This window comes from Choloepus didactylus, chromosome 6, assembly GCF_015220235.1.
Source record: "Choloepus didactylus isolate mChoDid1 chromosome 6, mChoDid1.pri, whole genome shotgun sequence".
NCBI classification, from domain to species: domain Eukaryota; kingdom Metazoa; phylum Chordata; class Mammalia; order Pilosa; family Megalonychidae; genus Choloepus; species Choloepus didactylus.
Window position 1 is genome coordinate 74188014 of NC_051312.1, and position 27877 is coordinate 74215890.

The 27877-nt window shown below is 53.6% G+C and overlaps 1 protein-coding gene across 3 annotated transcripts in view; it reads left to right on the forward strand.

Annotated features, from left to right (window-relative positions):
- The first annotated feature begins 840 nt into the window (after nucleotides 1-840).
- The window catches only part of LMO1 (LIM domain only 1), a 40212-nt gene continuing 13175 nt past the window's right edge, over nucleotides 841-27877 (forward strand). The window contains exons 1-2 of one of the 3 annotated variants that reach the window (XM_037839223.1): nucleotides 841-1018; nucleotides 5468-5727. In XM_037839223.1, coding sequence (XP_037695151.1) covers nucleotides 5703-5727 — 25 coding nt within the window. In that variant the 5' untranslated portion in view covers nucleotides 841-1018; nucleotides 5468-5702. Of the gene's footprint in view, nucleotides 1019-5467; nucleotides 5728-6102; nucleotides 6280-27877 lie in introns of those variants that run through there. The other 2 variants (XM_037839225.1, XM_037839224.1) reach the window with 2 other exon arrangements.

Here is a 27877-nt window from a genome sequence, read left to right on the forward strand (position 1 = left end):
TCTTCTGTGGGCCGTACCCTCCCCCAGAGATCTGGGCATGCCGTGGGCAATTGCAGGGACAGAGACGATAAAAGAACGAGGATGAGGGCTCCCACCACGGTAGCTACAGAGTCTGCAGACGCACAACCACACCCAGCCCTGTGCGCTCACAATCACACACCTGTCTCGCAATGGAATGGTCACCGACTCAAGACGACACACTCCCGCACTCACAATCGCAATCACACGCCCCCCCCCCGCCACGTCTCATCCTCAGCTGAAACAGTCGCTCACACCCCACAATCCCTCACACTGGCATACAGTCACACACACACACACACACACACACACACACACACACACACAAACACACACACACAGTCCCTCACACGCACACACTCTGGCTGTGCTTTTGTGTTTTGTCAGAATTAATGAGAAAAGTTCCCGTGCCCTGCGGGTAATTAGTGTCCTTGGAGTTAAATAAGCTAATGGCGGGCACCTCTGGCCCAAGCAATTATGTTTGTGTATTGAATAATTGATTCAAAGGGGGGAAGGGCCGCTAATCAGATCTGAGCATAATGAATTGATTTAATTAACGGGAATCTGAGGGGCCCTGGGAAACGCAGGCTTCACTCGGCTGAGGCGAGCGCGGCCCGCGCGGAGAGAGAACCCGCGCGCGGCTGCGGCTCCGGCTCCGGCTCCGGCTCCGGCTCCGACCCCGGCCCGGCCCGGCCCGGCCAGCGGCTGCTCCCGCGGCTCGGGGACTCCCAGCCCGCCAGTCCCGCGGCGTCTCCCTGCGCGGACGCACCCGGGCCCCTGCGCCGCGCCCGCCTCCGTCCCTCGCTCCCTGCCGGGCGGACAGCTCTCCAGGCGTGGGTTGTCCGCCCCCGTCCGCGGCTCGCGGGGCGCGGAGCCGGCGGGAGCATCGCAAGTAGGCGGCCGCGGCGCGGCAGCCCGAGCCGCTCGCCTCTCGGCGTCCTCGGCCCGTGCCCAGCTGGAGTCGCCAGGGAGGGGACCATGGTGTTGGGCCAGGAGGACGGTAGGTGCCCGGCGCGCAGCGCCCGTGCCAGGGGTCGCGTGGGGCTCGTCGGGGTGCGGGCGGGGTAGCGGCTCCGGCCCTGCCGAGGTTACCCTGCCCCGGCGGCAGCGGCTCCCGCCCCGCACCCGGCCGCTCGGCCGCTGGGCGGCTTCCCGGAAGCGCGGCGGCTGGATGTATGTGCGGGTGTGTATCGGGGGGTAGCAGGTTCCGCTCCCGAGGTTCCTCAGAGGGAGGAGGAAGTCTCGCGGGCCACCAGGAGCCCGCCGGCCCAGCACGCTCCGGCGGGGAACTTTCTCACCCGCCCTTGCCGCCTTGCAGGCTCCGGGAGCGCGTCTCCCACCGGCGCCGCGCCGCGAACTCCTAGGCAGTAGCGGCTGCCCGCCAGTCTTTCGGCCTCCCCGGGTGTCTGCGCGCCCCATCCCCACCCGGCCACAGTAGGGGGATGCCCAGAGAACCTGGGGGTGAGGGTCCAGCCAGACCAATATCATCCTGGGGCCCCTCAGTCCTGGGCTGCTGGATGGTGGCACTGCCAATGCCCCTGGCAGGGCTGGAGAAGGTGCCATCAGTTCACCCAGCCCAGCCGTGTTGGGAGATGGCCCTTGGTCAGGGTAGGTGGGTGGGCCATATAGTCCAAAATATCATGTTCAACCAGAGTGGATTTACCTTGAAGCTAGTGAAGTTTTAGCTTCAATGTCCTTTAGTTACTTACTCTATCCCTGGTGGTAATTTTGTATTAGTAATCTCCTATTCCTTTTCTTAAAGATGGTTCTGTAAATTACTTAAGTAAGTTTTGGGCCTCACAAAATTTGGATCTCCCTCTAGGCCCAACTCACTCCCTTCCCATCCCAATTGCCAATCTCCCAAGATAACTCTGGCCCTGGCTGGTGGGTGTGCGGTCTCCAGGGGCTAAAGCAGTCTGTTAGCGCCTGGAGAATGAAGCTGCTGGGTGAGGAGGCTGGGAAATTTAGGGTTGAGAGGCAGCTGCTGTTCCAGGGAAAGGGTCTGGCTGCCTGGCCTTCCTCTCTGGCTCCACTAATCTCTTGCCTCACCCCCTCTGTGGTGATCAACTGTCCTGGTTTGCCTGGAACTGTCCCAGTTTTAGCACTGAAAGTCCTGCATCCTGCACCCTTCAGTCCTGGGCAAACCACACCCACAGCCTTTTCAACGTCAGCATGTTGGGCTAGGTTAGCCTTCATCAAAGGACTGGGGAAGTCTTGTCTTCTGGGGTGCAGATTTGGCCTAGGCCTCCACAAGATCTAACAATTTATGGCTGCAGATTCTGAGAAGGCCTTTACAGGGCTCCCAGAAACCAAGAGTACAAGTTTGCCAAGTATGCATTTCTTCACTTTAGCTAGTTGCAAATTCCTGTGCATTGGCTGCTTTTGTGTGAGTAGGGGAGCAGGGCAGGGCACCTGAACTTGGCCAGGATCTGTCCTGATTGCACTGTAAAGTCTGTAGGATTGCTCCCTCCTGTTAGCTGTGGGGGCATAGGGAAGGGGCACTCATCACCCCAGCTACCTCCCTGAGCATCACCTGTGCAGCCAGCTGCTAATCCCAGCTTGTAGACAGCTGTACTGTGTTGGGAGCAGGGCCCTCAGGCTGAGGTACATCTGACCCTGTCCAAGGCACAGTTCTGGAATATCTGGTCTGCCCGGGCCCTCAGGCACTGGGTCCCACTCTCCCCACCCTTCCAGCTCCTATGCAGGAACCCTTCCTCAGGACTTTCCTGCTGGGTGCCGCAAGAAACTGCTTGGACCTACCCAGAATTTTATAAAGCAGCCAGTAACACCCCTTTCTTCTCACTGTATCCCTGAGGGTTGATCAGCTGGCCTCCCCCTGCTGACCCCAAGAGGCATTTCAAGGGCATTTTGGAGCACTCTTGGCAGGTGGAAGTGAGAGTGCATACACATCACCTGTGGAATGTGTTGGGAGCAGCCCCAAGGGAGCCAAGGATTCCTTTTTGGTGTTGTGGGTGTGTCTTGGGACTTGGAGGCAGCCTGGGTGACAGCATGGGGAGGGGGGTTACCTGCCTACCCAGCAACTACACCGGAGCTGAAGTGAAGCCATCAGATGAGTGTGGCTTATGTCTGGCTCCTGTCAATCCACTAGGCCCTATCTTAGCTGGGAGTTCAAGTCACCCAAACTTTCTGGGGCTCACCAGACAGCTACACAACCCAGCTGTGGAGGTCCTTCTCCAGATCAGATAAGGAACTTTATGCTCACAGCTTGCGATGCAGAGAGAGCAGAAGCACAGGTAGCCCCTCACAACACCATTCCCCTGCTGATACACCCTACCTGCTTCTGCAGCCTGCTCCTTAGCTCCCAAGGCCTGTTTCAGGTCCTGGACTGGGGGCAGAAAGGGCTCTGACTCCCCAAGGGGATGACAGCTGCATGGCTGATAACTGGGTACCTTGGAGCTGGTGGGAACCAGCATTGGGATGCAGATTCCCAGGCACAACATATGGACAAGAGAGTGGGAAACTGGGCTGGTGTGTGGGTCTGGGCCAGACCCTGAATGTGAGGAGAAGTGGCCCCCAGAGGTTGGGAGTAAGGCTGCAGCCTTGTGGAGTGAGTGCTCCTGGGTAGCATGGCAGGGTGGGGTGGGGGTGGGGGTTCCACAGCAAGAAGCTGCCCCTTGCCACTTTGTCTGGCCCCCAGCTCAGGCTAGGGTGACCAGCTGGCACTAAATGTGCCACTGGCAGTGGTGGCTCAATGGCAGTGCCAAAGCCTTCCTTAGACCCTCAGGGAATGCTCCAGCAGCAGTAACAGGGGAGAGATCAAGCCACAGTCCTGAGGGATGGCGAGTCTGTGCAACATGATATATTTAACATCAAATATACTCAAGGACTATTAGGATTAAGTATTCAAGATGAAGGGGAAAGTGAAACCCTCTGAGCTGCGGATGAGGCATCTCATTAGAAGCAGCCTCTCTTCTATTTTCTCAAAGCTGACTTCCCTCTGTAGGAGAGGGGAGGGTGGGCTGCAGCATCCCTCCCCTTCTGTCAAGCACACGCTGCATTGCGACCTCCCAGGGCTTAAGGGGCAAGGCCTGACCTCCAGGTCTCCTTTATACCCGATACCCCCCCCACACACACACACACACATGCACAGTTTACAAAGGTCATTCACATGAATCTTCTCATCTGATCCCCACAGCAATTTTGGAGACAGGAAGAACAGGTCTTCCACTTCACAGACAGGGAAACTGAGGCCCAGAGAGAGAAAGTTAATTGTTAAGGACCACCCTTGGTAATTGGCAGAGATGGGATAAGATCCCAACTGGCAGCCCTTCAGCCCTCCGGGGACTTTAGCTTTCTTCTCCTTGCCTGAGTCAAGGCACAGAAGTGTCTCCCAGGACCGAGCCTCCAACACAGCTGTCTGGAGCCCACCCATCACAAAGATTTCCATCCCATCCTGGAACCCTGTACCTTCAAGGAAAAAAAAAAAAAGATCTTGGGATTTGAAAGTGGGTGGCCTTCCCGGAGTAGGTATCAGGACACCAGTCCCAGGGCCCTGGAGAGAAGCAGAATCCAGGAGCAAAGGAGATGAACACTGTCTCTCCTCCTGTCCCCTGAGTTACAGAGCAAGACTTGTCAACTCTGCAATAGGAGCAGGAGTCTTTGTTTTGTTCACTGCTGTACCTCCAGTGCCTAGAACCGTGCTTGGCACATAATACAAACTCAATAAATACTTGTGGAAGGAGAAAGCCCCAAGGCCATGCATGCCCTGGGGGCTGCTTGGTCAGAAGTTGAAACAGGCTTCCCCTCTCCATGGACTTAGGATGCTGTTGGGGGGCTGCTGGGATCAGGGTGCTGCTTATCAGGCTCAGGATAGGAAGGTCCTGTCCTGCAGAGATTTAGCTTTGTGGAACAGTAAGGGAAGCAACTGGAAACCCTGGGCAGAGCAGATAGGACGGGAAGCCGCAGCGGCAGAGAAAGAGCGGCTGGGTGAGGAGGGCCCGCTGTTGCTGAGGGACTGGGAACAACAGACGGGGGTTAGTCCACCAGACCAACCTGAGCGCAGCCACGCGTCGAGTAGGTACCAAGTGGCCTCGAGGTGGCGCTGCGGAGCCGGGTAGCCGCTCGTCTCCACTCCCCATTAACCCGGGAGGGAGGGGGGCCTCGGGAAATGTGTGCATTTATTCAGTAGCAGGAGTGCAAACCTCATACATTGAGGGAGAAAGGCAGCGGGAGACGGCCGCCGAGATTCTCCCAGCTCTTTGAATATAATTTTAGATTGAGATTCAGATTAAATCCGAGGGGAAAACACTTTATGAGGCTGAAAGCTGTGTCGTGGCCAGAGCCAGGGTTATGAGCTATCAAATGCAATTACATTAAGACAGATTATATTGGGCAAATTGAGCCATTTAGAAGGTGAGAATCAAAGAAACGGCTCTGATCCTCTCTTCCCCCTTCTCTCTCCCTCTCCCCCTCTCTCTCTAAATTGCAGTTCGTAATTCCTTGCAATTCTGAGGCACAAAAGTAGGTGAGACTGCTTTTGTAGCTGCGAAGTGCTTCACTCCTGAATGTAATTCTAGCTGAGTGCAATCTAGGTTAAGAGCCGGACAAGCGGGTAATTAGAGCCCGCTTGCTGCCCGAGGACCGGCCGCCCCACCGAAGCGCGCCCGGAGTCGGCGCCCTTCTCCCGGCCAAGCCGAGCTGCGGCTGGACACGGAGCGCCCGAGATGATGGTGCTGGACAAGGAGGACGGTAGGTGGCGGGCGGGGGTCCCGACGCCCCTACCCCCAGTCCCCGCCGCGGCGCGCTGAAACACACGCGCCCGGCACATAGGCGCACACAGGTCAGGCAGTGCCCAGATTGCTGGGCGGGCGGCGGGTTGGGGTCGCCGGGCCGGGCGGCACTGGAGGCGGGGGCGGTGGGAGCGAGCCCGGGGCTGCGCCACCCCTGGGCGTCCCGCTGCGCGTCCGGCTGCGGGCGGAGGAGGTGTGCGGCGGCCGATGTGATGCTCCGCGAGGCCGCGTGGAGGCTCCCGGCTCCCCTCGGATTTTTGCCCCGTGGTGCTTTGCGTTGAGCTGTTGGTCTCTGCGGCTGCTCCTCTCACCGCAGCCATCACCCTCGCGCCGGCCGCGTTACCCAAGAGGCGCTGAGCGCCTGCCAAATCAGCGGCCTCGGGGAGGATCGGAACTTCCGAGCTTGGGGCCAGCGGACGCGCGACATGAGGGCGCTCGCCCCAGGATGCTCGCGAGGCGAGAGCAAGGCCGGCTGGGCCCTCCGGAGGACGCTGCCCACGAGCGTGACTCGGTGAGGAGAGGCCACCCTCCTTGCCCGCTGTCTCCCTGTCTCCCTGAGCTTGGAGGCAAGAGTTTGACTCAGAGGAGGAAAGTGCCCCGCCACCGGCCAGTAGCACTCTTGCGGGGGAAGTCCCCTGGGAATGGCGTGGACTTTGGTGGCCTCAGTGTTCCCAGGGGGCTGCAGTGCTGAGAGATCAGAGGAGCCCCTGGCTGCTGGAAGCCACTAGCACGTGGTCCCACGGACCGCAATATCTTAGTGGCTGGGGATGCCCTGCCGTGATTGTCCAACACAAGAGAGGTTTGGGGATCCCAGCCTTCTTAAGGGTTGAAGCCCTGTGGCCTAAGCTTGGCCTCTAGGTCAGGAGAGTGGGCACTCCGTGGCTGTTGCCCCAGAACCCCCTGCCCTGTAGGTGAGGGTTGCTTGGGTTTTGGGGGTTCCAGGAAGTTCTGTATGTAATCGCTGATGCCCAGGCTGCTGCCTGCATTCTGCCACTGGCAAGGACCTGAAAGGGTGGGTTTCATGCAAGTCAGTCTGACCTTCTCCTTAAGAGTCCCCACTGGGCCTGTGCCCTCTGTCCATGGGGGCAGTGGTGTTATTGATGCAGTCACATGGTGAAGACTGGAAGCTAAGTGACTCGCTCAAGGTCACATGGGATGTTCCCTTTGCTGCTACCGTGTGCTGGAGCCCTCAGCCTACCTACCACCTTCTGAGGCATTTACAGTGTCTGGCCTGGGGGTGGATGTGGGAGAGCCTGTGGCTGGTCAGCCCATGAAGGCCATGTCTCAGCATGTGTGTAGGAAGAGGAAAGGGGAGCTAGATGCTTAAGGCTTCCAGCCAAAAGAATCCATTTGCTAGAGGCTGGCTGGCATGTGACGACCATCTTCAGTATGTTCTTCTCTATTCTCAGTCCCCTCCTCTGGATCCCCCCTGACACTGCCTCCCAGGTGGGAGTGGGCCATCAGAGAACACGGATGGTACAATTTTCCATAGAATGAAAAGGGATCAGACCAGATGGGGAAAATTCAGCTCCTTTGCATCACCAACCCCCTGCGTTCTCTCAGACTAGTCATGCCCATCTCAGGGCTTCACTTTTTCTCTGTAAAATGAGGGGCTTGCAGAAGTCGGTACAGAAGATCCTTTCCTGGTGTCTGGGGATCCTGTCACTGTGGGAACATGTAGAAATCAAGGTCTGGCTTTAGCTGGGATTATTCATCATGTGTAGCTCCCCAGACCCAAGCCAGGAATCCAGAAGACCCAGGTCTTTCACATGGGTGGACTCAAGCAGGCAGATTCATCTCATGCCAAGAAGATGACCCTCTTCCCCAGGGTCTTGGAACTAGCTGCATGTCCAGGCACCCCAGAATGCCTCAGACTCTGTGATGCCAAGGGTTTCCAGATGAGCCCTGACTGGAAATAGATTTCTGGAGGTCATTTTAGACAGTCTCCTGCATCCAGAGTGCAGTTGCACTGCAACTGTCTTGGGTATATCTGTTTCTCCTTGTCTCTGTCCGGTCTAAATGAACGGTGCCCTCTACCATTGACCCCACTGAGCTCTGGAGCCTATTTCAGCACAAGGGGCAGGCAGCCGAGGCCCTGAGCAGCCACCTGATTCTTGTCCAGCCTAGAGCTATCTTTCAAAAGCAGCGTTTCTGCTCAGAAATTCACTCTCCACTTTCTGTTAGAGTCTGGCCTCCCCTGGCTCCACAATGTCTTAAAGGTGGCACCTTCACTTGGGGGAGGAAGAGTGGCTCTGGGCCCACTCACCTATCCCTCCAAACCTACTGCCTAACTTCTTCCTGAACACTTATGCTCTCCTAGCAGGTGGCTGCCCAGGCTGGGTGTCGGCATTGGCCCCCAGGGCCCCCAAGGGTGTGTTCCTCAGGGCTGTGACAGCACCCTTTGTCTGGTGGCGGCAGGGACTCGGGGCTCTTGTTAACCACTCCCAATACCTTTTCTCCACCTGACAGCATCTTGTCAGAGGAGGCTGGGGCTCCTCCGGTTGAAGTCCGGTCTGCCAGCTGCCGAGGACCAAAGCTCCCTCTCTGCTGTGCTGTAGGGCTTTCATGTTGCACTTCTGAAAGATAATAAAATATCAATCCCTTTGCCGTGGCAACGGGTTTAACAGAGTTTCTGAAGTATTGAATTGTCAGAAAAAAATTTTTTTTTTTTGCTTTTAAGCACAGTGCATTATTAATAAAGTAATCCATTAGGTCAAGCAGTGAAGGGTCACCACAGAGACGGAAAGATCTGTTTTGCAAAGAGTTAAACTTTGGGTTTTAAGATTAATTGCTTTCATTTGGATGCTTGCTCTTAGCGTAGCCAGCTCCACTTTACTGGAACTCAGGATCTGGGCTTTCTAAATGCTGTCGGGCCTGCCTGTCAGTGAGACGGAGCTCAGCTCCAACTTTCCTGGAGTAATGGCCCTCTTTCCCTGGCACCTGCAGCTTGGGCTGGTGGCGCCCCCCAGGATGAGGCGAGCAGAGTGCTTTCTGGGGGAGGCTTGAAGTCCCAGGTGAGCAAAGGGAGCTGCCACCATGAACTCTGATTGTCAGATTGTCCCTCCTGCTTGAGAAGAAGCCTGCAAGTAGAAGCAGACTGCAGAGGCTCCCAGTGGCTCGTGAACAGCGAGGAGCTGGGGCTGTGGGGCGTGCTGGGCAGGAGAGGAGGCTGAGGGCATCCCACTGGGGTGCTGAATTGTCCTCAGGTGCATACTGGAGGGCAGGTTTGTGTGTAAACCTCCTCTGCAAAGGCCCAGCGGTAAAACAGGGATGACCACAGGAAGCAGCTGGTGGGTTGTGGAACTAAATGCCCAAAAATGATTCCTAGAGCATTTTTAATAAGCAAAAGTGCCTAAGGAGAGTGGAGATGGCCTAAGGAGAGCCAGACAGCTGAGTCTTCAATTGTTAATGACCACTGTGAGCTCGACTGATCCGCACGGGCAGGCACTTGCTTCTGCTAGGGCACTGACCAGCCCTTACTTGGTCACCAGCAGAACCTCTGGGATTTCCCACCATAATCAAGACCATGGAAAGTTCTGGAGGCCTCTTCTGGCATAGTGTGGCCAGGACCTCCCCAGCCCTGGAGATGGAGGCAGGGAGTGGGCTTCTATGCTGTTCCACTGCAGAGACCCTAGCCCATCAACAGGAAGGCAGAGCCCAGTGGTCTTGGGAAGCTGGCAGGGTGTGACCCAGGCCTGCCCACTCACCTAGTGCCTGGAAGTGGGGGGTCTCCATCATAGTTTGGCTCCTGAGCAGCAGCAACCTCCTTACTGCTGGGAATGAGGCATCACATCTTCAGCAGCACATGCATCCGCTTCCCCTTCCTGCCCAAACTCAGCCAGGCAGAGCCTGTACAAATGAGCCTCTCCCACCCCCTCCCTGAGCCTTGGGTAAAGAAGCAGGTGCTTCTCTCTGCTCCCTGCTCTTCCATTCATTTGCCCACCCAAAGCACCAACGGGGGACAGGGAAACAACATAAATTGGTCTGTCGTCCGGAATCCATGTCTTGCTAATGCACCCAGATTAACTCAACTGTAAATTGTCTCCTTGGATGGCGGTGTCTTGCTAAAAGTTTCCCATATGATTCATGATTTGGATTGCTTTTAAAAGCTATTGGCCAAGCAAGCCGGTGACTGTACAAGGTGATGCAATTGGCATTAGCGAGGGGAGGCACGGGAGCGTGTAATGCAGTCAATACTGCATTAACTACTGATGCCCAATTACAGGGAGCAGGAGAGAGCCTTTCAGGAGCATTAGGATGGGGGGAAGCTGAGATCACCGGCCACTGCTTGCCTAAAAGCTTCACCCTTTGCATGCCGGGGCTCAGCACTGATGTGGCCACTCACTTGGCCTCGGTGATGGTGGGAGCTGCCGTTCTCTCTTGCTGTCTCTCTCTCTCTCTCTCTCTCTCTCTCTCTCAATGAGTCCCACAAAGATGCTTTTAACACATGGAAATGTGTGTTTTCGTAGAGCTGGGGCCTGCTTCTCATCCCTCCAGAGAATTGATTCCCTGCCCCAGGTCTTGGAGTCAGAAGAGAGGACCACCTACTCATTTCCATTTAAGGAGCCCCTCAGCAGGCCCCATTTGTGAGCAGGACCAAGGGGAGGTCTATTTTGGCCTCTCACCATTGGAACAGATGGATGATTGCCAGCAAGCTCTGGTGGCTGGCCCTCTGTGTTTGTGGGTGAAGGAGACATGAGGTTCAGCCTCAGTCCAGCTGGGCTTGCCAGCACAAGGCTGCCAGAGGTGGGAAGTGGACATGGTTAGAGCGACTGGGCTTTCTTTGAGTAACAGGACAGGGCTGTGGCAGTACAGCCAGGGGAGGCTGATGGGGGTGCTACCTAAGGTATGCTGAGGTCCTGAGCAGATGAGATCTCAGGGAGTTAGGGGCTCCCTCCAAAGCTACATCATCCACAGGGCAGAGCTGCTCCCATGTATCAGGGGAGGCCAAGGCTGTTGTTTGGATCCATCTCCAGGGACCAAAGGGCCTCTCCCAAACCCCCAGTCAGGAGTGTTAGGAAGATTGGAAGGAGATGGGGTAGAAGGTGGAGGAAAGAACACGGGTGCCCCAGCAGGTACCATTTGACCTGCTGCCTCCTTTACCATCATGCTAGGCTATGTAGCTCCAATATGGCCACTCTGGTTTTGTGTTCTATGCTTACCCAACATTGAGGCTGCTTTGTCTCCACACCTTCTCATCTCTGCAATGAGAACAACGACACCTAACTGATAGGCTTAGCAGGATTAAATGAGATAATGTCCGTGTACACACTTGCTATACTAGGAAGCTTATACCCATGTGAAATGCCATTGCTCTCTGTACCATTAACAGTATGCTCTGAAATCATCCTGTGCCTGTCCTTGGTATGTCCCAGTGCCTTGTTCACTGCTGGATAGTGGGCCCTTGTCTTGCTCCTCCAGTTTATCCCTTATGGCCCTTGTTCGCTGCTGCCTATGGAGGCAGATGGCCTCATTCTCTCCACTGTCCATGTCTCCAAGGTAGGTAGCATCATGGGAAGAAACCTCCAAGATTACTCTTTGCCAGCCCTTCCATTTATAGGGGGAAAGTTGAGGCTCCAGAAGAGCAAGAGAGTTGTACATAGTTACATGGGGAGTTAGAGCCCAGGGCTTCCACATCTTTCTGGGTTCCATGCCCAGCTGCCATGCCCTCGGCTCTGGCCCCAAGGCGTGATGAGGCTGAGTTGAGAAGGAACATCAGGTATACTGGGGCCACCTGCCTGTGCTTCCTGTCATGACTCTCGTCAGCCTACTGACACCCCAGGGGACGTGGTTCTATCCTCAGATGTAGATCCTCCTGGAAGGTGCTGATGGGCACTAACCTGGCCTGAGCTCCAGTGCACTGGAGAAGCCCCAGAGGTACATAGAGCATATAGCCTGTCCTACCTACCCACCCTGCATGGCGTTGAAAGATATTGAGGCATGCAGAACATCCCCCCACACCCTCCAGGCTTAGCTTTATTTGGTGCTGCTAGAGTGAGTTCTCTTGGCAGGTCTGTTCTCAGGTTGAGACTACACCAGTTGAGTATAGGAGTCAACTCCTGTTGGCTTATAAGACCTAATTTTGCGCATCTCTTCCCCAATCCAAATTCAGTGACATCACATTGATAGCTTGAAATTGGCCATTGAGGCAAGGAAGGGTGGAGAGTATTTATACCACAGAAATTGGCAGGCGCAGTAAATCACAGTTTTACCCAAGGAATGCTTGTTAAATGTTTCTCATTCCACCATGCACTGAATTCACCTGGGACTTTGGACCCATCTCTTTCTGTTCTGCCACCACCATCCTCCCATCCCACCTGCCATCATTCTCCTGATACTCATTATAACCTGACTGACCCAACCTGGGCAACCCTGGCGTTCTGCCTGAGGCCTGCTGCCACCTCTAGAATCACACTAGGCTATGCAGGTCCAATATGTCCACTCTGGTTTTGTGTTCAGTGTCCACCCAATGTTGAGTTTGCCTTTGTCTCTATACCTTTGTTCCATGCCCTCTCCCCTTCAGTTAGCCTTACAGGAACCTACAGGTAGCCAAGGCCCCTCACAGACCATTCCAGGCAATGCTCAGAGTCATATCTACCCAACGTAGCAACAAGCCTGTCTCTCAGTGGTTGGAGTGTGTGTGTTTTGTGTTGTGTCTACGGGTGGGAGCCTGCCGTGGCTGACACAACTAGGGGCAAATTAGAAGCAAGTGGAGTGAGAGGAACAAGCAGGCTGGACCAGGCAGCAGAGACACATGTCTCAGTGTGAAGGTAAACAGGGTCTGGTCGTGTAGGCCACAGGCCACGCTAGCTCATACCTCCCACTTCCTTCCCCAAAGTCACATTGGGCTTTCTTGGGTGCCCTTCTGTCTTCAGGCACAGCCCAGTGCCATGATTCAGGAGACCTGGATTCAAGTCCCAGCCGACTATTGTGTGATTTCAGACAACTTACTGGGCCTTAGTTATCTCATCTCTACACTGGGAACCACCATACCTATCTGGAACCTAATGTCCATGGATCCAACTTGATAAGCCAGGAAGCCTCAGGCCTGTGTGGAGTAACTTTGCTCTCTGCACAGTTATAGCACAGTCTCTCTGGCTTCAGCCTTTCAGTCTTTAGAGGTCATGAGAAACACAATAGCTATCATTTTTCTGAACACTTATTTAAAAGGGCTCAGAAGAAGCAGAAAAAAGCATTGTGCTATGCATCTGAATCACTTAGTTATTGCTGTAAACAGCCCACCCCAAAACTCAGTGGCTCAAAACAGTAAGCATTTACTTAGCTCATGAATCTGTGGGTCAGGGATTTAGGCTGGACTTGGCTGAGTAGTTTTTCTGGTCTCAGCTGAGCTCACCCACCCCCAGCAGATGGTTGATGGGCTGGGGGTGCCCAGGCCACACATCATCCAGCAGATTTGTCCAGCTCTTTCTCACGGGGCAGACAGGTCCAGGAGAGAGCGTGGGGCACACAAGGCTTCTTGAGGCCAAGGCTTGGCACTGGGAAGCCGCCACACACACACACACACACACACACACACACGCGCGCACACATTCTGTGGACCAAAACAAATCACCAGGCCAGCCCAGGTTCGAGAGGTGGGGAAATGGATTCCATCGCCAAGGGTAAGGACACAGGGAGGGGTAGGGACTTGAGGCCGTTTTCCCAATCAATCTACCAAAGCATTTTACATATATGATCTCATTTAATACTTAACCTTATGAAAAAGCTACTATTTCTGTCCTCCTCTTACAGATGAGAAAACTGTTGTACAAGGAGGCTGAATAATCGGTCCCAGGTCCCACAGCTCCCAAGTGCCATGAACCCAGACAGTGTGGCCACAGAGCCGTGCTCTCATTCTCTGTGCTCTGCTGACTCCCTTTCCCAGCTGTCAGACTTGGGGATGGGGGAGAAGGACACTCGGGGGGAGTTCACAGGAGAGAAGAGGGGGTAGAGCCAGGGAGAGGATGACTTAGGGTGGGGGGGTGGCTTGCTGGGTGGGCAGTTTCCCTGGGGCTGCCATCGGGATCTCTGCCCCTTTCCAACACAGGCAAGTCCAGAGGGGGGATGGTAACGAGGTCAGCCCCCACTGCCCCCTCCCAGTTTTCCTCTCCTTCCTTCAGGGGCCCTGGACAGTTTGAGAGGCTGTGAAGCTCCGTTGTCACCAGAGCCAACTTAAACCAGGGCATGTATGCAGATACAGCTGGGCAGGAATCAATTCATTGGTTAGCCCCTCGCCTCAAAACAGGGCAGTAAGTGGGCTGGTGAGAGGCCTGTGTACATTCATAAACCAGCTGATTGAAAAGCAATATTTCAGATAAATACAAGGCAGCGATCTATCAGTGGTTGTAATAAAACCCAGGCTTCAGGCTGTGATTTTATTTTGAAATAATAAGAATTGCTTGATTCTTTTTACTTGAGTTACCATGGTAATTCCGGCGTGGAGCAGTGTTATATTGATTTAGAAAGTGGACAGTAATATTTCTTTTGTGTTATTCTGTTTCTAGGCCTTGATTTCTAATTTCCACTTGGAGATTACTTTTATAAATTTCTTAAGTCCTTCCACTTTTTTTTCCCTCTCACAGTATAATTTTCCTCTCATACGCTGCTATGTTCTGAGCTTATTGGTTTGCTCTTATTTTAAATTAAACTTGCTGGTTTCAAATATTGAAATGACATCTTTGTCTGTGTCTGTACTTTGGTTTAGCAAAATATTACAGTCTGACGCTTTCTGCTTAATAATTTAAGGGAGGCATTCTGTCGGCCCTCACTGGGTGCTGATAACTTATGACTCAACCAACGCAGGCCCTAAACTCCTGACATTTTAATATTGTGTGGCGGGAGCGGCCGCCCCTCTGCTCTGAGTCTCAGTGGAGAAAAATCCGCATGGTACCTCAGAGGGGGATTTTAATAATTCACCGTTGCTGGTTGGCACGATGCCTTGCTGGAGAGGGGGAGGGAGACCCGTTCTTCCCAGATAAGTGGGAGCAGCCCTGGCCTGGGCCTCTGTGGCCCACAGCTGGCACCTGCTCCATCCTGCATCTTAAAAAGCCCTGATACTTGGTCTCTGAGGAGAAATGGGCCAGGAAGGACTGTGTGGGGCTGCCTGAGGGTGTCAGGAGAATGCATGGACCCTCTGATTCTTGTTTTTCCCATTTGTAAAACAAGTGGACTGGCCTTGGCTTTGAGTCAGGCAGACTGGGTTCAAATCCTGCCCCTGCCTCTTAGTAATTCTGGGTAAAATGGAGATGATCTGCTGAGACTGCAACAGGTGAAGCTGCCGACAGTCTTACAGATGATCAGTGCAATTTTCCTAACCTCATGAGGGTTCTGGTGAGGAGCAGGGGAATGTGGAAGCATATGTGCTTTGGAAGGTTTCCTCTGCTCAATGTGCCTGGGATTCTCAGCCCTGGGAGGATTGCTTTGGGGAAAGGACCCCGGGCTATAGCTCCATAAGGTGGTGGTTCAGCTCCACCCACTTTCCTGGTCTGCCCAGCTGAGTGGGGTCTCGCTGCTGGGACGATTGGGATGGGGCTGTTGTGAGAGCTCTTTCCTCTGGGCTCTTCTCACCACACTTCACAATAAGGGCTGGGTTCCAGAAATATTCTCACAACAACCCAGGTTGTAGGGTAGAGATTTGTCCACAGGGCCTCTACTCTCAGGCCTGTCTGTGCGTGCCTGCCAGTGCAGTGGTATATCAATTAGCTATTGCTGCATAACAAATGACCTCAGAACTTAGCAGCCTAATACTGCACACATTTACTATCTCAGTTTCTGTGGGTCAGGGATCCGGGCATGGCTTAGCTGGGTCTTCTGATTCAGGGTCTCTCACAAGCTGTAATCAAGGGATCAGTCAGGGCTGGGGTCTCATCTGAGGAAGGATCTACTTCAAGTTTGCTCATTTGATTCTAGACAGGATTCAGTCCCGCATGGGCTGTTGGACTGAGGGTCTCCATTCCTCTCTGGCTTCTGACCAGAAGCCACCCTCAGTTCTGTGCCATGTGGGCCTTTCCAACTTGGCAGCTTGCTTTCTCAAAGCTCTCACGAAAGTATGTCTGCTGGCAAGAAGGAAGTCACAGTCTTTTATGACCTCATCACAAATGTGGCATTCCATCACTTTGTGTCTCTTGGGAATGTCACTACATCCAGCCCACACTGGACTCACCCAAGGAGAAGGGGTTACACTAGGGCATGCACACCAGCAGGTGTGGGCCATTGTCAGCCCACCATGAGAGGTCAGCTTCTAGAAATGCATCGCAGGTACCCGGCAGTTTAGCTGCCCCCAGAGAAAATGAATCACCTGCTCTATCCCCCGAGTGCCCAGTGCCTCCTCCTCCTGGGTCACCTCACACCAAGGGAGGCCACAGATATCGCAAAGCCTTTGCTTTTATCTTCACAACATCCTTAGGAAATCGGGAGGGCAAATACTAGCCACATTTTGCAGAGGAATAGGCTGTGCCTGGGGAGGGAAAGATACCTGCCTGTCACAGCAAGATGGCACCTGGCGAAGTTCAGATGAGAAGAACCAGGCCTCCTGGGTAGGAGTGCCTGCCATGAACCTGGGGAGATGATGGTAAACCCTCCAGACTCTCCCTGGCCCTGTGGTTAGGGGGTGGGGTGGCACTGATTGTAAACACACACGCACAGGGGTTGGGACCGCTAGATTCCTTTTCCCAGAGGCCAGTATGGGCCCAGCCAATGGGTCCATAACCCCAGGGCTTCCGATCTCACTCAGTTGTGAGCATTGGAGGAGGGGAGGGTGGTTCATTCCTGAGCCAGGCTCTAGGAAGCTGGCCGACCAAGGGCCCCAGTTCCTCGCTCCTCGCTCCTCACTCCTCACTCCTCGCTTGTTGTTGCTGGGAGAAGTGGAGGCAGCAACCTTGAGGCAGCCTGAGCAGATGTGGGAGCACGGGGCTGGGAACCAGAACTCCTGCATCCCCATTCCGGCTCTGCCACCATCTCACTGTGTGTCCTCGGGCAGGTCCCTCTCCCTCTCTGGGCGTAGGTTTTCCCATTTGCACTTCAAGGACGGCTGGCTGCCTGTGGCTTTGTGTTTCTGGGCCGGACTGTTGGTGGGGACCCCCACCAGGTTTCTTTCACTTTCTGGGATCAGGAGAATCAGAGTTCCCAGGTGAGAGCCTCCCCACCCCCCTCCACATTTGCTCTTGCCACGTTTGAATCCAAGTGGCTGTTCCCCTGCTTTTCCTAGGTGGAGCCTCAAGCAGGAGGCAGAGGGGACACTGGACCAGGTCCAAAGCCTGGAGGCCAGCCAGCAGAAGTCATAGCCTCGGGCTTCAGAGGGCTCTGGTGGATTACCAGCTTTTATGGATGGGGAAACTAAGGCCCAGAAAGCAGCTGTTCTTCCTTAATAAGCTGAGTGCCTCTGAGATACTTTCTGAATCAAAAAGTCTGGGGCACAGGAGAAGCTGCATCCAGCCCAGCGTGGGACCTCAGGGCTGCACCCCATTCTTTGCCTGTCAGTCAAAGGCTGTCTCTTCCAGGCAACCGCCCTCACCCCAGCCAGAAGCTGTTTCCTATCTGCTAGGCATCTTCTTGGCAGGGGCCTGGGCTCTGAGGGGCAGTGGGCAGGGCTCCCTCAGGCACCAGCTTCCAAGCTGGTACTTGGCCCAAGCGCAGAGTGGGAAGTTTTGACCTGCCATTTTGTCCCAAGGATATTTTCACACTACTCTTTGAACCCTCAGAAAGCTTTATCAGATCAGTGCCAAAGTATGCTTTGTACGTGAGAATAACATCTCATTAGTAATATTGAAAAATGAAAAAAAAAAAAGATCTAGTAAAATTGGCTGAAATAATTAACAAAAGTAAAGCTGGCAACAGCTAAGACTGCACCTGGTAAAGTATGTTATTGACTAAAAATTGACAGAAGAATCAAATCTTCCTGACAAAATTTAGATCTGCAAAGGTTGGCTCAGGAAACGTTTTTTGATAAAATAATTGCCACAAAAGAAATCTCAACAGTGGTAAAAGCGCTAACTGGTAAGATTTGATATGAGCCAAAAACTGATCCTGAATCAAATAGTGACTGAAAATTTTCAGAAGAATTGATGTCCATGAAAATAATCCTGATGAGATAAAAATGGGAATGGGGGAGAAATGGTTTAACGTGTTTGAATAGAAAATTGATCGAGGAATTAAATTGACTTAAGTTCATTAGAAAATACTTTCATGATGAAAAATCATCGATGTCCACATAATTTTTATCAAAATATAGGTGTTAGGGGCAAGCCTCTGCAGTAGGTGCTTGGTAAGTATTTCTTGGGTGAATAGTGAATGAATGAGTTGAAAGGTGGAGGAAGTTGGAAGGGAGCAGAGAATCACGAGATCGAGGGTCCAGAGAGAAGATGAGGAAGCCGAGTCTGTGGCCCGAGAGGTCAGGGTTGGGACATGCTCGATGACAGGGGACTGGGTGACCGAGGCTGGCACAGGCTTTGTAGGTCGCAGTTAGGAGTTTGGATTTTATGCTGAGGTCTTTGAAGGGTTTTAGGCACAGGCAAGAGTCCTGCTCATATTTACATTTTATTAAGATAATTTGGTCTCTGGGGAAGCAATTGGAAGGGGTAAAACTAGAGGCAGGGAAAACAAGGTGTGGTGCCGGGGTCAGAGGTCCTTCTATCCGACATTCACAGGGTGCCTGCTCCCCATCGCCCAGCAGCCGAGACTGTCACCACTTTCCTCGCTTCCTTCCCTCCTTCCCTCTCTCCTTCCCTCCTTCCTTCCTCCCTCCTTCCCTGCCTCCCTTCCTCCCTCCCTTCTTTCCTTCTCTCCTTCTTTCCTTCCTTCCCTCCCTCCCTCCCTCCCTCCCCTTCAGAGGGTGCAGACTGGGTCTGTGGGGTTGCAGGCTCAGGTGAGGATGCAGCGTGGTCAGAGAGGAGGCAGTTGAAGTCCAGAAGGGAAACGGCAGAGGCCCAGTCTGGAGCTGTAGCCTTGGGGAAGTAGAGGCTTATCTAGCAAGTCTGAACTTCTGGCCAGAGCTGGGGTAAAGCCAGAGGGAGGACAGATCAAGCCTGAAAGCCACTGTCTTTACCCACCTTTGAGCCTGAGGCCCCTGCTTGCCCAGCCCAGCTTTGGCCCAAAGGCTTCTGCCTGTAGCCCTATAGCCCGGCCTCACCCTCTCCATCCTGTCGGAGGGGCACTTCCCATAGCTCTGCCTCCTCATCCAGGGTATAGGCTTTAAACTCTCTCTCCCAAGAGGAGGGAACTCCAAATATCACCAGCCCAGACACATGCAGATTTGAAATCCTTTAAAAGAAATAACAGCTGCACAAAGGCACGACTGTTTACTGCAGAAGTAGCTTTCTTCTGGCTTGGAAGGTAATGAGCATGGGCTGAGTTCCTCTGCATCCTCTGACTGGGAGATCTCAGGTGAGTCTCACTCTACCACTCGCTGCTGTGTGACCCCAGGCAAACGACTTAACCTCTCTGAGCCTCTGTTTTCTCACACATAAATTAGAGCCCAGAGCACCCTCCCCATCCTCTGCACGGAATTCAAATAAGAGAAAATGTATTTGTCATGTGCTTTGCCAGCTCGGTGGTGCTTTGCCCACTTGAGGAGTAATTGATGAGAACACAGTGGCTGCATAAAGTGCGTGGCACCTGTAACATTCCGTCCTGCCAACCCTTACCCTTGAGAGGCCTGCTCAGCCCCAGGCCCCATAGAGCTTTGGAAGACAAGTTTGGAGAAGTTGGGGGTGGGGAGTAGGTTCCCTAAGGAGCAGATTCCTAAGAAGCTGTGAAGACCCATGGAATCAGCCTCTCTCCTAGAAAATGAGCAGGGGTCTGTTTGCCCCGAGGACCAGAGCCAACCTGTCCTCTCTGTGGGGCTCTTCTCACAAGGGAGGCCGGCCTGCCTCTGCTGAGATGAGGCCGGAGCCCTATGCGGGTCCTTCCCCCGGGCCCCGGGGCAGCGGGATGCACCCAGCCGCAGTGTGGCCCTGCCTCCCCCTGCTAGCCAGGGCGCTTTATTGTCTGGGGTCCTTGTCTCAGCCACAAGGGGCACTGTCCCCAGCCTGGGCATGGCTCTCTCTCCCTCCAGTGGTTTTCATTTGACCCAAAGGCAGCCTTACTGCCTCCCTTCCTGGCTTCTGTGGCCCAGATCTAAGCTTGTACACCCCTGCCGGCCCCGGGCATGGCTCACAGGCCCCAGGAGAGGGCAGCAGCTCCTCACTGAACCAGGGCTGGGTACCCGGGAGGCCTCACCATCATCCTATCCATTATACACTTAACTTGTGATGCCCATTGTGGGACAAGCTCAAGGTCCTGAGAAAGGGGCCCCAAGGAGGAGGGGTCCTGGAGCAGCCAGACGCATGCCCAGCTGGCAGATGGGGCAGAGTCCTTGGAGGATGCAGAAATTCCACAGCATGAATACAGTGGTGGAAGCAATGGGTCCAGGAGGGTCTGAGTTTCCTGGGGAGCAGGACTGGGAAAGTGGATGGAGTCAAATTTCTGGATCATAGTGGAGCGGCTGGAGAGGGAGGCCAGGGGTGCTCTGGGGTCCTTTCCCCAATACGGAGCAGCTGGTGGGAGCTGGGGTGAGCAGCTGGGCCTCCCAGGCCGCCTCCTCCTGGCAGCTCCTCCCTCCCACCCTGCCCCACCCCTGTGATCCCAGCACTTAGTTTTTTATGAACTTTCTTCTGTTTTCAAGGAATATTTGTTTTTATTGTTTAGTTGGATTTGTTTTGTGTGTGTTTTTCTTTTATAACGGCTTTATTAAGATATAATTTATATGCCATAAAATTTACCCTTTAAAAATGTACAATTCAGTGGTTTTTAGTGTTTTCACAGACGTGTGCAACCATCACCATTCTCTAATTCAAGAATATTTTCATCATCCCCCAGAGAGATCCCATACCCATTACCAGTCATTCCCCATTCTCTCCTACCTCAGCCCCTGGCAACCACGAATCAATTTCTGTCTTTTATGAATCTGTCTATTCTGGACATTTCATATAAATGGAATCGTACAACATGTAGCATTTCGTCTGGCTTCTTTCACTTAGCATTGTATTTTCAGGGTTCATCCATGTTGCAGCATGTATCAGTGCATCATTCCTTTTTATGGCCAAGTAATATTTGCATGTATGTATACATCACATTTTCTTTATCCATTCATCAGGTGATGGATATTTGGGTGGTTTCTACAACGCTACGAGCATTGATGTGCAAGTTTTTATATGGATATGTGTTTTCAGTTCTCTTGGGTATATACTTAGGAGTGGAAGTCATGGGTCATTTGGTAACTATATTTAGGGTTTGTTTGTTTTTACGATTGAAATAAACAGTGCAAGAGTTTTTAGGAGAAACCATTCTTGGCTGTCTGAGCTTCCTGGAAGGGAGGTTTACCATAGCCTGGCCCCTGCTGGGCTCCTGAGGTTCAGTGGAACCTTGAGTAAGTCCTATAGTGTTTTGATCTATAAAATAGGATTAATATTTAGTCTTGCCCACCTCAAGGGCTTGGCTTTCAGAAACATTGATCATAGTCAGTACTTTCACAGCATGTCAAGAATTGCAAAGCACTCCTGTGTATTTTAGCTGCTTTAGTTCTTTAGCTCTGCAAATTGGGTGTTTTTACCCCAGTTTTGCTGACAAGAAAGCTGAAGCTCAGAGAGGGTGAGGGACTTGACTGAGTTTACATTGTGGGTCAGTGGCAGAGCCTGAATTTGAACCCAGACATATAAGAACCCAAGTCCTGGCCAGAGCCCCTGCCTCCTATGTGACTCTGGGCAAGACAGGACTCTGTGCTTGGGAAAGCCCCACCCAAGCAGCCACTGTGTTCTATGCCCCATCCTGGGTGCCAAGACATCAGGGGTGGCCAGACATGCAACTTGAGGCAAGCTACAGAAGGACAAGGACTTTGCAGAAGTCCACATTTTAGCTGTGTGACCTGGGATAAGTCACTCCACCTCTCTGAGCTTCATTTTCCCCATCCGTATAATCAAAACAATAATTACTACCTCACAACACTGGAATTAGGGTTTGGTAAGCTGTTGTAGATGAAGTGCCAGGCTCGATGCCGATACACAGAAGGTTTGAAGTGCCATTTTACAGAGCACACAGGAGGGCTTGGAGGGGGTGCAGGGTGCTGTGGACCATCGAAGAGAAGTGGCTGGCTTCAGAGCTGGTCGGGGCAGGCTTTATGGGGGAGGTATCACTTGGACTGGCCGGGATAGGTGAACAGAGGCAGAGGGGTGGGAAATCACCTGCCTGTGCTCAGTGCTTTCCAGCCTGGCTACCAGAAGCCAGAAAAGTTTCCTTGGGGTCTAACTAGAGATCTCCTGTCTTGGGGAGAGTTTGTGGACAGACCCTGCTAATGCCCTCAATTCTCACCCCAAGCCTGGCCTACAGATGCCTGGGGGTAGGGCTGGGGTGTGGAGAGGGGCTTGCATGACAGCCTTAGTTAGCCCAAGTGGTTATAAAACACTTTAAATTTATTGTGACATTTGGATTTAATTAAAAAGTACACACTTAGGGAAGTAGAACATAATGGGGAGAGAGGCAGGGTGGTTTTTCCCCTCCTTTCTTCCCCAAACTAATTAGCGTTGTATTTTAAATTGTTTATGTGCCGCTAATCATCGTAATAAATCATTTATACTGAAAAAGACACACTCCGCTGTGCCCGCCGCACAGATTCTGCTCGCCGGGCTCTATCGCGAACAAATTGATCTGGAAGTGAATTTATTAACCACTGGGGAAGAAATCATTAGTGCTTTCTCTAAACATTCCCCAGGTACACTTTATTGCCGCAGTTTATGCTGTAACTAAAAGGAGCATTACCCAGGCCCACGTTGTAATTTCCTTGCAAACCCAGCAGTCCCCTCCCAGCCTAGAGGGCGGCAGGAGTTGGGAAGAACCTGCCGCCTCTCCCACGTGCGGTCCGGGGACACCAGCCACCTTTCCAGTGTTCCTCGTTCAAGAAGGAGCTCCCTGTGAGGCCCCACAGGCCCACGGCCCTGGCCCTCCCGTTGCATTGTCTCTCAGCTGCTGAGTGGTTCACAATTGTTCATGTTTATACCTTAGGAGTGTGGCTTAAAGTTGGAGCCTAGGGTTTAGAGAACTGAGGGGCTGAGGCTGCACGGTCACTAGAGAAAGAGGCTTGTCATGTACCAGCGTCCCCAGCCAGAGATGGGGAAGGCTGCAGCCGTGGGCTGATCATAAGCTCGGAGGAACAAATGTGGCTGAACAGGGACCCAGGCAGGAGCAGGGGGAGCAAAGGCAGGGTTGCAAGGAGCATCCTCTGAAGGCTTTAGGGCCTTTCCCAAGGTCTGGCTGGAGCAGTCCAGCCTGGTGAGGCCCACTGCCCTGTTCATCCTTGTCGATCTCCCAGTGCAGCACCCAGAGCCGTTCTCGGAACTCCAGACGTGGTCTGACAGATGACAGCACAATCGTCAGCTCCCTGGCTGCAGACACCGTGTCTCGGATAATGCAGCGAGGCCACCCCAGCTTTCCCACAGCCAGTCTGCCCTGCTGACTCACACGCAGGATGGAGATTTCGCTCCCTTTGCACCTGTGGGCTTCAGGCTGCTCTCACTTCACAGGGCCGGGACCTTTCTTAAGGAAAAGACATGAGATGTTTCCCCATCCCCTCCAGCCCGCACTCTAGCACGCTCGGGGCAGGCTTGCTTCTGTGGCTGCGCAGGCGCAGATCCCTGACTGTCTGCCTCCAGAGCCCAGGTTCCAAATGACTTCACCTTCTGGCTCTCCATGAGCCTCCTCAGCTGGGTCGGGGGGCAAGGCGCTCCTATCCCCCAGCTGGCTCCTCCTTCATCTCCTCTCATTGGGGTCTGCAAAGGAGGCTGCAGAAGCCGCAGGACAGTACCTCAGACTGGCACCCCAGAGGTGGTGCTGGCTCAGTAAGAGCTGAAGGGGCCCCTGTCCCTGCTGTCCTGGGGGGTGGGGGGTGGGCGCAGGAGTCTCCCCCAGTCCCTGCCATTCTCCCCTCATCCAGCCCGGTGGTGAACAGATGGGCTGAGGCCGCTCTGAGAAACAAGCAGGACCCAGCAGCTGGCCAGGCTGAGCCTGCCCAGAGGGTCCCCTCCTAGCGTCTGGAGAACACATTTAAAAGTTTGAATTCAAAATTGATTTTGAAGGGCCCTAATCTCCAATCCCCTGGCGCTCACGGTGTGTCTGCAGCTCCTGCCAGACTCTCGTTTTCTGGTTCAGCGCGTTGGTGCTCATGTCCCTGATGCTGTGAAATTGAGACTCGTCTGAGAGTCGGCGTCCTCCTCCTCCTCTGCAAGATTGCAGGCCTCGTGGGAGCCCTGTTTCATTAGATGGGTGACGCGAGCTTTGCAGGTGCCCAGGGAGCAGCTGAGTTGCTGTCTGGGGAATGCAGCTTCCAGGCACTTCCCTGCTGGTCCCCACAGCTGTGTAGCTTAGTGGCATCCTGTGGAGGGTCCCTGGGGGCTGGAGTGGGGATGGGGAGGAGAGGCCACACATAGAAAAAGGCTGGAGCCTGAGGGTTGCTCTGCAGCCAATGCTGGGGGCTTTCCCCTCCCACTGGCCTCCAGAGCCTTAGACTAGGCTGGGAGGGAAAAGCTTACCCCCCAGGTTGGAGAGTTGGGGAGGCTAGGACTGTGTCAGGGGAGCAGAGTTGCCCAGGCCAGAGCCACAACGGAAAAACTGGCTGAGGCTAAACAGATGCCTGAGCGGGACTTGTCCCAAATCTGGAGCTCCACCCTCCCCTCCCTGAGGGATGGGTTGTTTCTGTGTGGAGGGGGCTTTCATTCCTTGTGGGTCTGCAAGGACCAAAGGACTGCCTTTTGCTGTCCCTTTATCTGAGGGATAATGGGTTTACATTTGCACAGGAGCTGTCATTTCCCAGCTGGAGCCCTGGGGTGGGCCTCTCGGAAATCCCCATTGTGGCAAGCAGGGGCTGGGCAGTTGGCCCGGCTTTGTTTGTTAGGGCCAGGCAGCTACAGGTGCTGGGGGTGGAGGGCAGAGGGCAGAAGTGAGCCCGAGTAAGGCCCCTCTCTCTGGGGAGCCTGCCTGTGTGAATCAGCCCACTCTGGCCAGCAGACTCTTGCCTGTTCAATCCAGGGAGACTCCACTCAGCCTCTTTATTCATTAATTCAACTGATGATTAAAAAGGGGCTGCTACAGGGCTCAGCACTGGGGACACAACTGGGGACCGGGCCCCAAGAATAAGCCTTTATGGGGCTTATGTTCTTACAGGAGAGGTTAATCCTTTTTCTTAAGTAAACTCAGAGAAAAGTCAAATAATTGCAGTTGTGATAAAAAGTCAGAAAGAAATAACCAGGCGTCATTTAAATAAGGATGCCCAGGAAGGGCTGTCTGAGGAGATAACATTTAAGCTGAAGTGCAAAGATGAGAAGCAGCTAGCCATATGAAGAGGCAGGGAAGGGAGTTCTGGAAAGAATAAGAACAGCATGTGCAAAGGCCCAGAGGCAGGAGGGAGCTCTGCAATGTGGCTGGAGCACAGTGTGGGGGTGGGGGAGGTGGAGGCAGTGGCCAGAGCTCATGAGGACATCGTAGCTTTGATGAAGGGTGTGGATGTTACTGTCCGTGCATGGAAGTTATGGAAGGGTCTTGAGCCGAGCAATGACCTGACCTGACTGGTTTGGAGAGATCTCTCTGGCTGCCATGTGAAGACTGGATTGTAGGTACTAGACCCTGGAGGGGGAGGCTGGCAGTGTGGTGAGAGATCGTAGTGGCTCTGGAAATGGAAAGAAACAGGTGGGATTGAGAGGAGGGATTTGGGTGAGGACAATGGAGGATCCAAGGATGACGCCGAGTTCCTGGCCTGAGCATCTGGGTGGATGATGGTGGTGGTACCATGGAAGCCTGCAAGTAGGGGTGCAGCAGGCAGGTTTGGGGGAGGAAATAAGGAATCCTATCTTGGACCTATTGATCTTGCAATGAATCTATGACTTAAGAAAGCAGGCTGCAGGTATAACCATATGATTAAGTTAAGCATCATTCCAATGACAGACTCCAATAGCCCTTGCAGCTTCTACTGTTTCTAAGGCCTCTTCCCTAGAGAACTGCAAAAAACTGCTGTGGCTGGGAGAACAGATTCTGTTTTTGCTTCAGAGTCTCTCCACATCATCCAAGCCTTCCTGAAAGTTCTCAGCTAGGTCTTCTATTGCTGCTACCCTCTATCAGATGGTGCAGGATTTGGCTTCCCTCAGTAATGAAGGCCTATGGGCTGTGTGTGGAAACTTCTCAGCCTCTTCCTCTCTGAACACTCGACAGGAAGTGTGGGTTCAGGCTTTAGGATACAACATGCCTAAGGAGGTTTGCTTCCACCAAAACATGCTGCAGAAATGGCTGCTGCTGCTTGCTTCTGCACAGGAAATGGCTCCACTGGGGCTCTGACCTGCCCCCAGGCTGAGTGAGCAGGCTGGGCCCTGGGGAGCCCTTGTTGTTGCAGGAGCTCATGCGGAGCCTTCTCCCTTCGGCAGGAACCAGATTGGGTCCCAGCTGACGCTCACCTTCTCCACTGTTTAGGAGAAAGCTGCTGAGATGGCTGCAGAGGTACAGCAGGAGGTGACGGGTGCTTCCTGCCGGCAGTCTGTGCCTGAAACCCACTGGGCCGCTCGCAGGTTTGCTCTTGGGCAAATTTCATGATTTCTCTGACCTGAGGGTTATTGCAAGGATGAGAGTTAAGGTGTATAAAGTGCCTGATGCAGAGTAGGCACTCAGGAAGGGGCGGTGTGGTTTATCCTCATCTGGTTAAACATGACTACATGCCGTCCATGCTCAGGACTTGCCTGGACAGCACTTTCCTTAGGCCCCCCCTCCTCTGGTGGACGCAGACAGGAGGAACTTGACCCTTTAGAGGAGGCTTTGCTTAACCTGCTTTAAATCTCTTACCAGGAGACCAGGCCCTCTCCAGGACCCCCTCTCCTAACCCCACCCCCACATTCACACACAGGCCCCTGCTGTTGGCTGACACTCCGCCTGTGGAGGATCACGGACCAGGATCTGGTGACCACACCCCTGTCTTCACAGCTCCCCCTCCTCCCCGGTGACATGTGCCATCTCAAGGCTGCAATGCCGACACCTCGGCTCTGCCCCTACGTGGAACCTCTTGCTCCCTTCCTGGGCCCTGGGCCCTCTTTGTCCTTAGTTTCTGGCCCAGGCCCCCTTTCTGAGGCCCCACCCAGACCAGAGGGCTTTCAAGACCCCACAGCAGTCACAGCTTTTGAAGCACCAACAGATGAGTGGAAACGGCCTGTGACCCACGCAGAGCAGTCGCTCCCCCTGGTTAAGCACGTCCCCCACCCCCGCCCCTGTGTCATCTGGCACTCAGGCTGCACAGGACAACACAGATGCTGCCCCGGCAAGCCTTCGACGCACAGGCTGTGGGGCAGCCACAGGGAACATGCTGGATGAGAACCTGCACTTGGGAGCCCGGCAGGCCTGGGATCCAGTCCTGGTCCTGCAACCTGAACCTCCCTTGGCCTCCCTGGGCCTCAGCGTCCTCATCTGTTGAAGGAGGGTAATTGCTCGGTACCTGAGTTAACGTGAGGATTCACTGAGACAACAGGTGTGAGGGGCTGAGCTCAATACCTGGCCCGTAGTGAGAGCTGAGTGAACGGTGGGCTTCATTAAGAGGCCCACGAAGTCCTGTCTGAGGCGTTTCCGTCTTAGTGGTTGTTTTAATTGAGGTATAATACACATACAGTAACGTGCACAGGTCTCACACGCTCGGGCTAGTGAATTTTTACATATATATACACACACCCATGTAAACACCACTCAAATGGAGATAGCGGGCACTTCTAGCACCCAGGGACCTCCTGATGCCTCCTCCCAGTCGGTACGTCGCCCAAAGGAGCCAAGATTCTGACATCCATCACCGCACATCGGTTTTGCCTGTTTGGGAACCATATGTAGGTGGAATTATACAGTGAGTACCGACTCCTGTCTGGCTTCAATGTTATGCCTACTGATTCTTCGGTGTGGTATGTAGCAGTAATTCATTCTTCCTCTTTGCTGGGCTCTACTGCCTTCTATGAATACACCACGATTTGTTTATCCATTTTACCATTGACAGGCATTTGTGGTGTTCCCAGTTTGGGGCTGTTGTGAAGAAAACATCTGTAAGCTTTCTTGTACACGTCTTTTGGTGG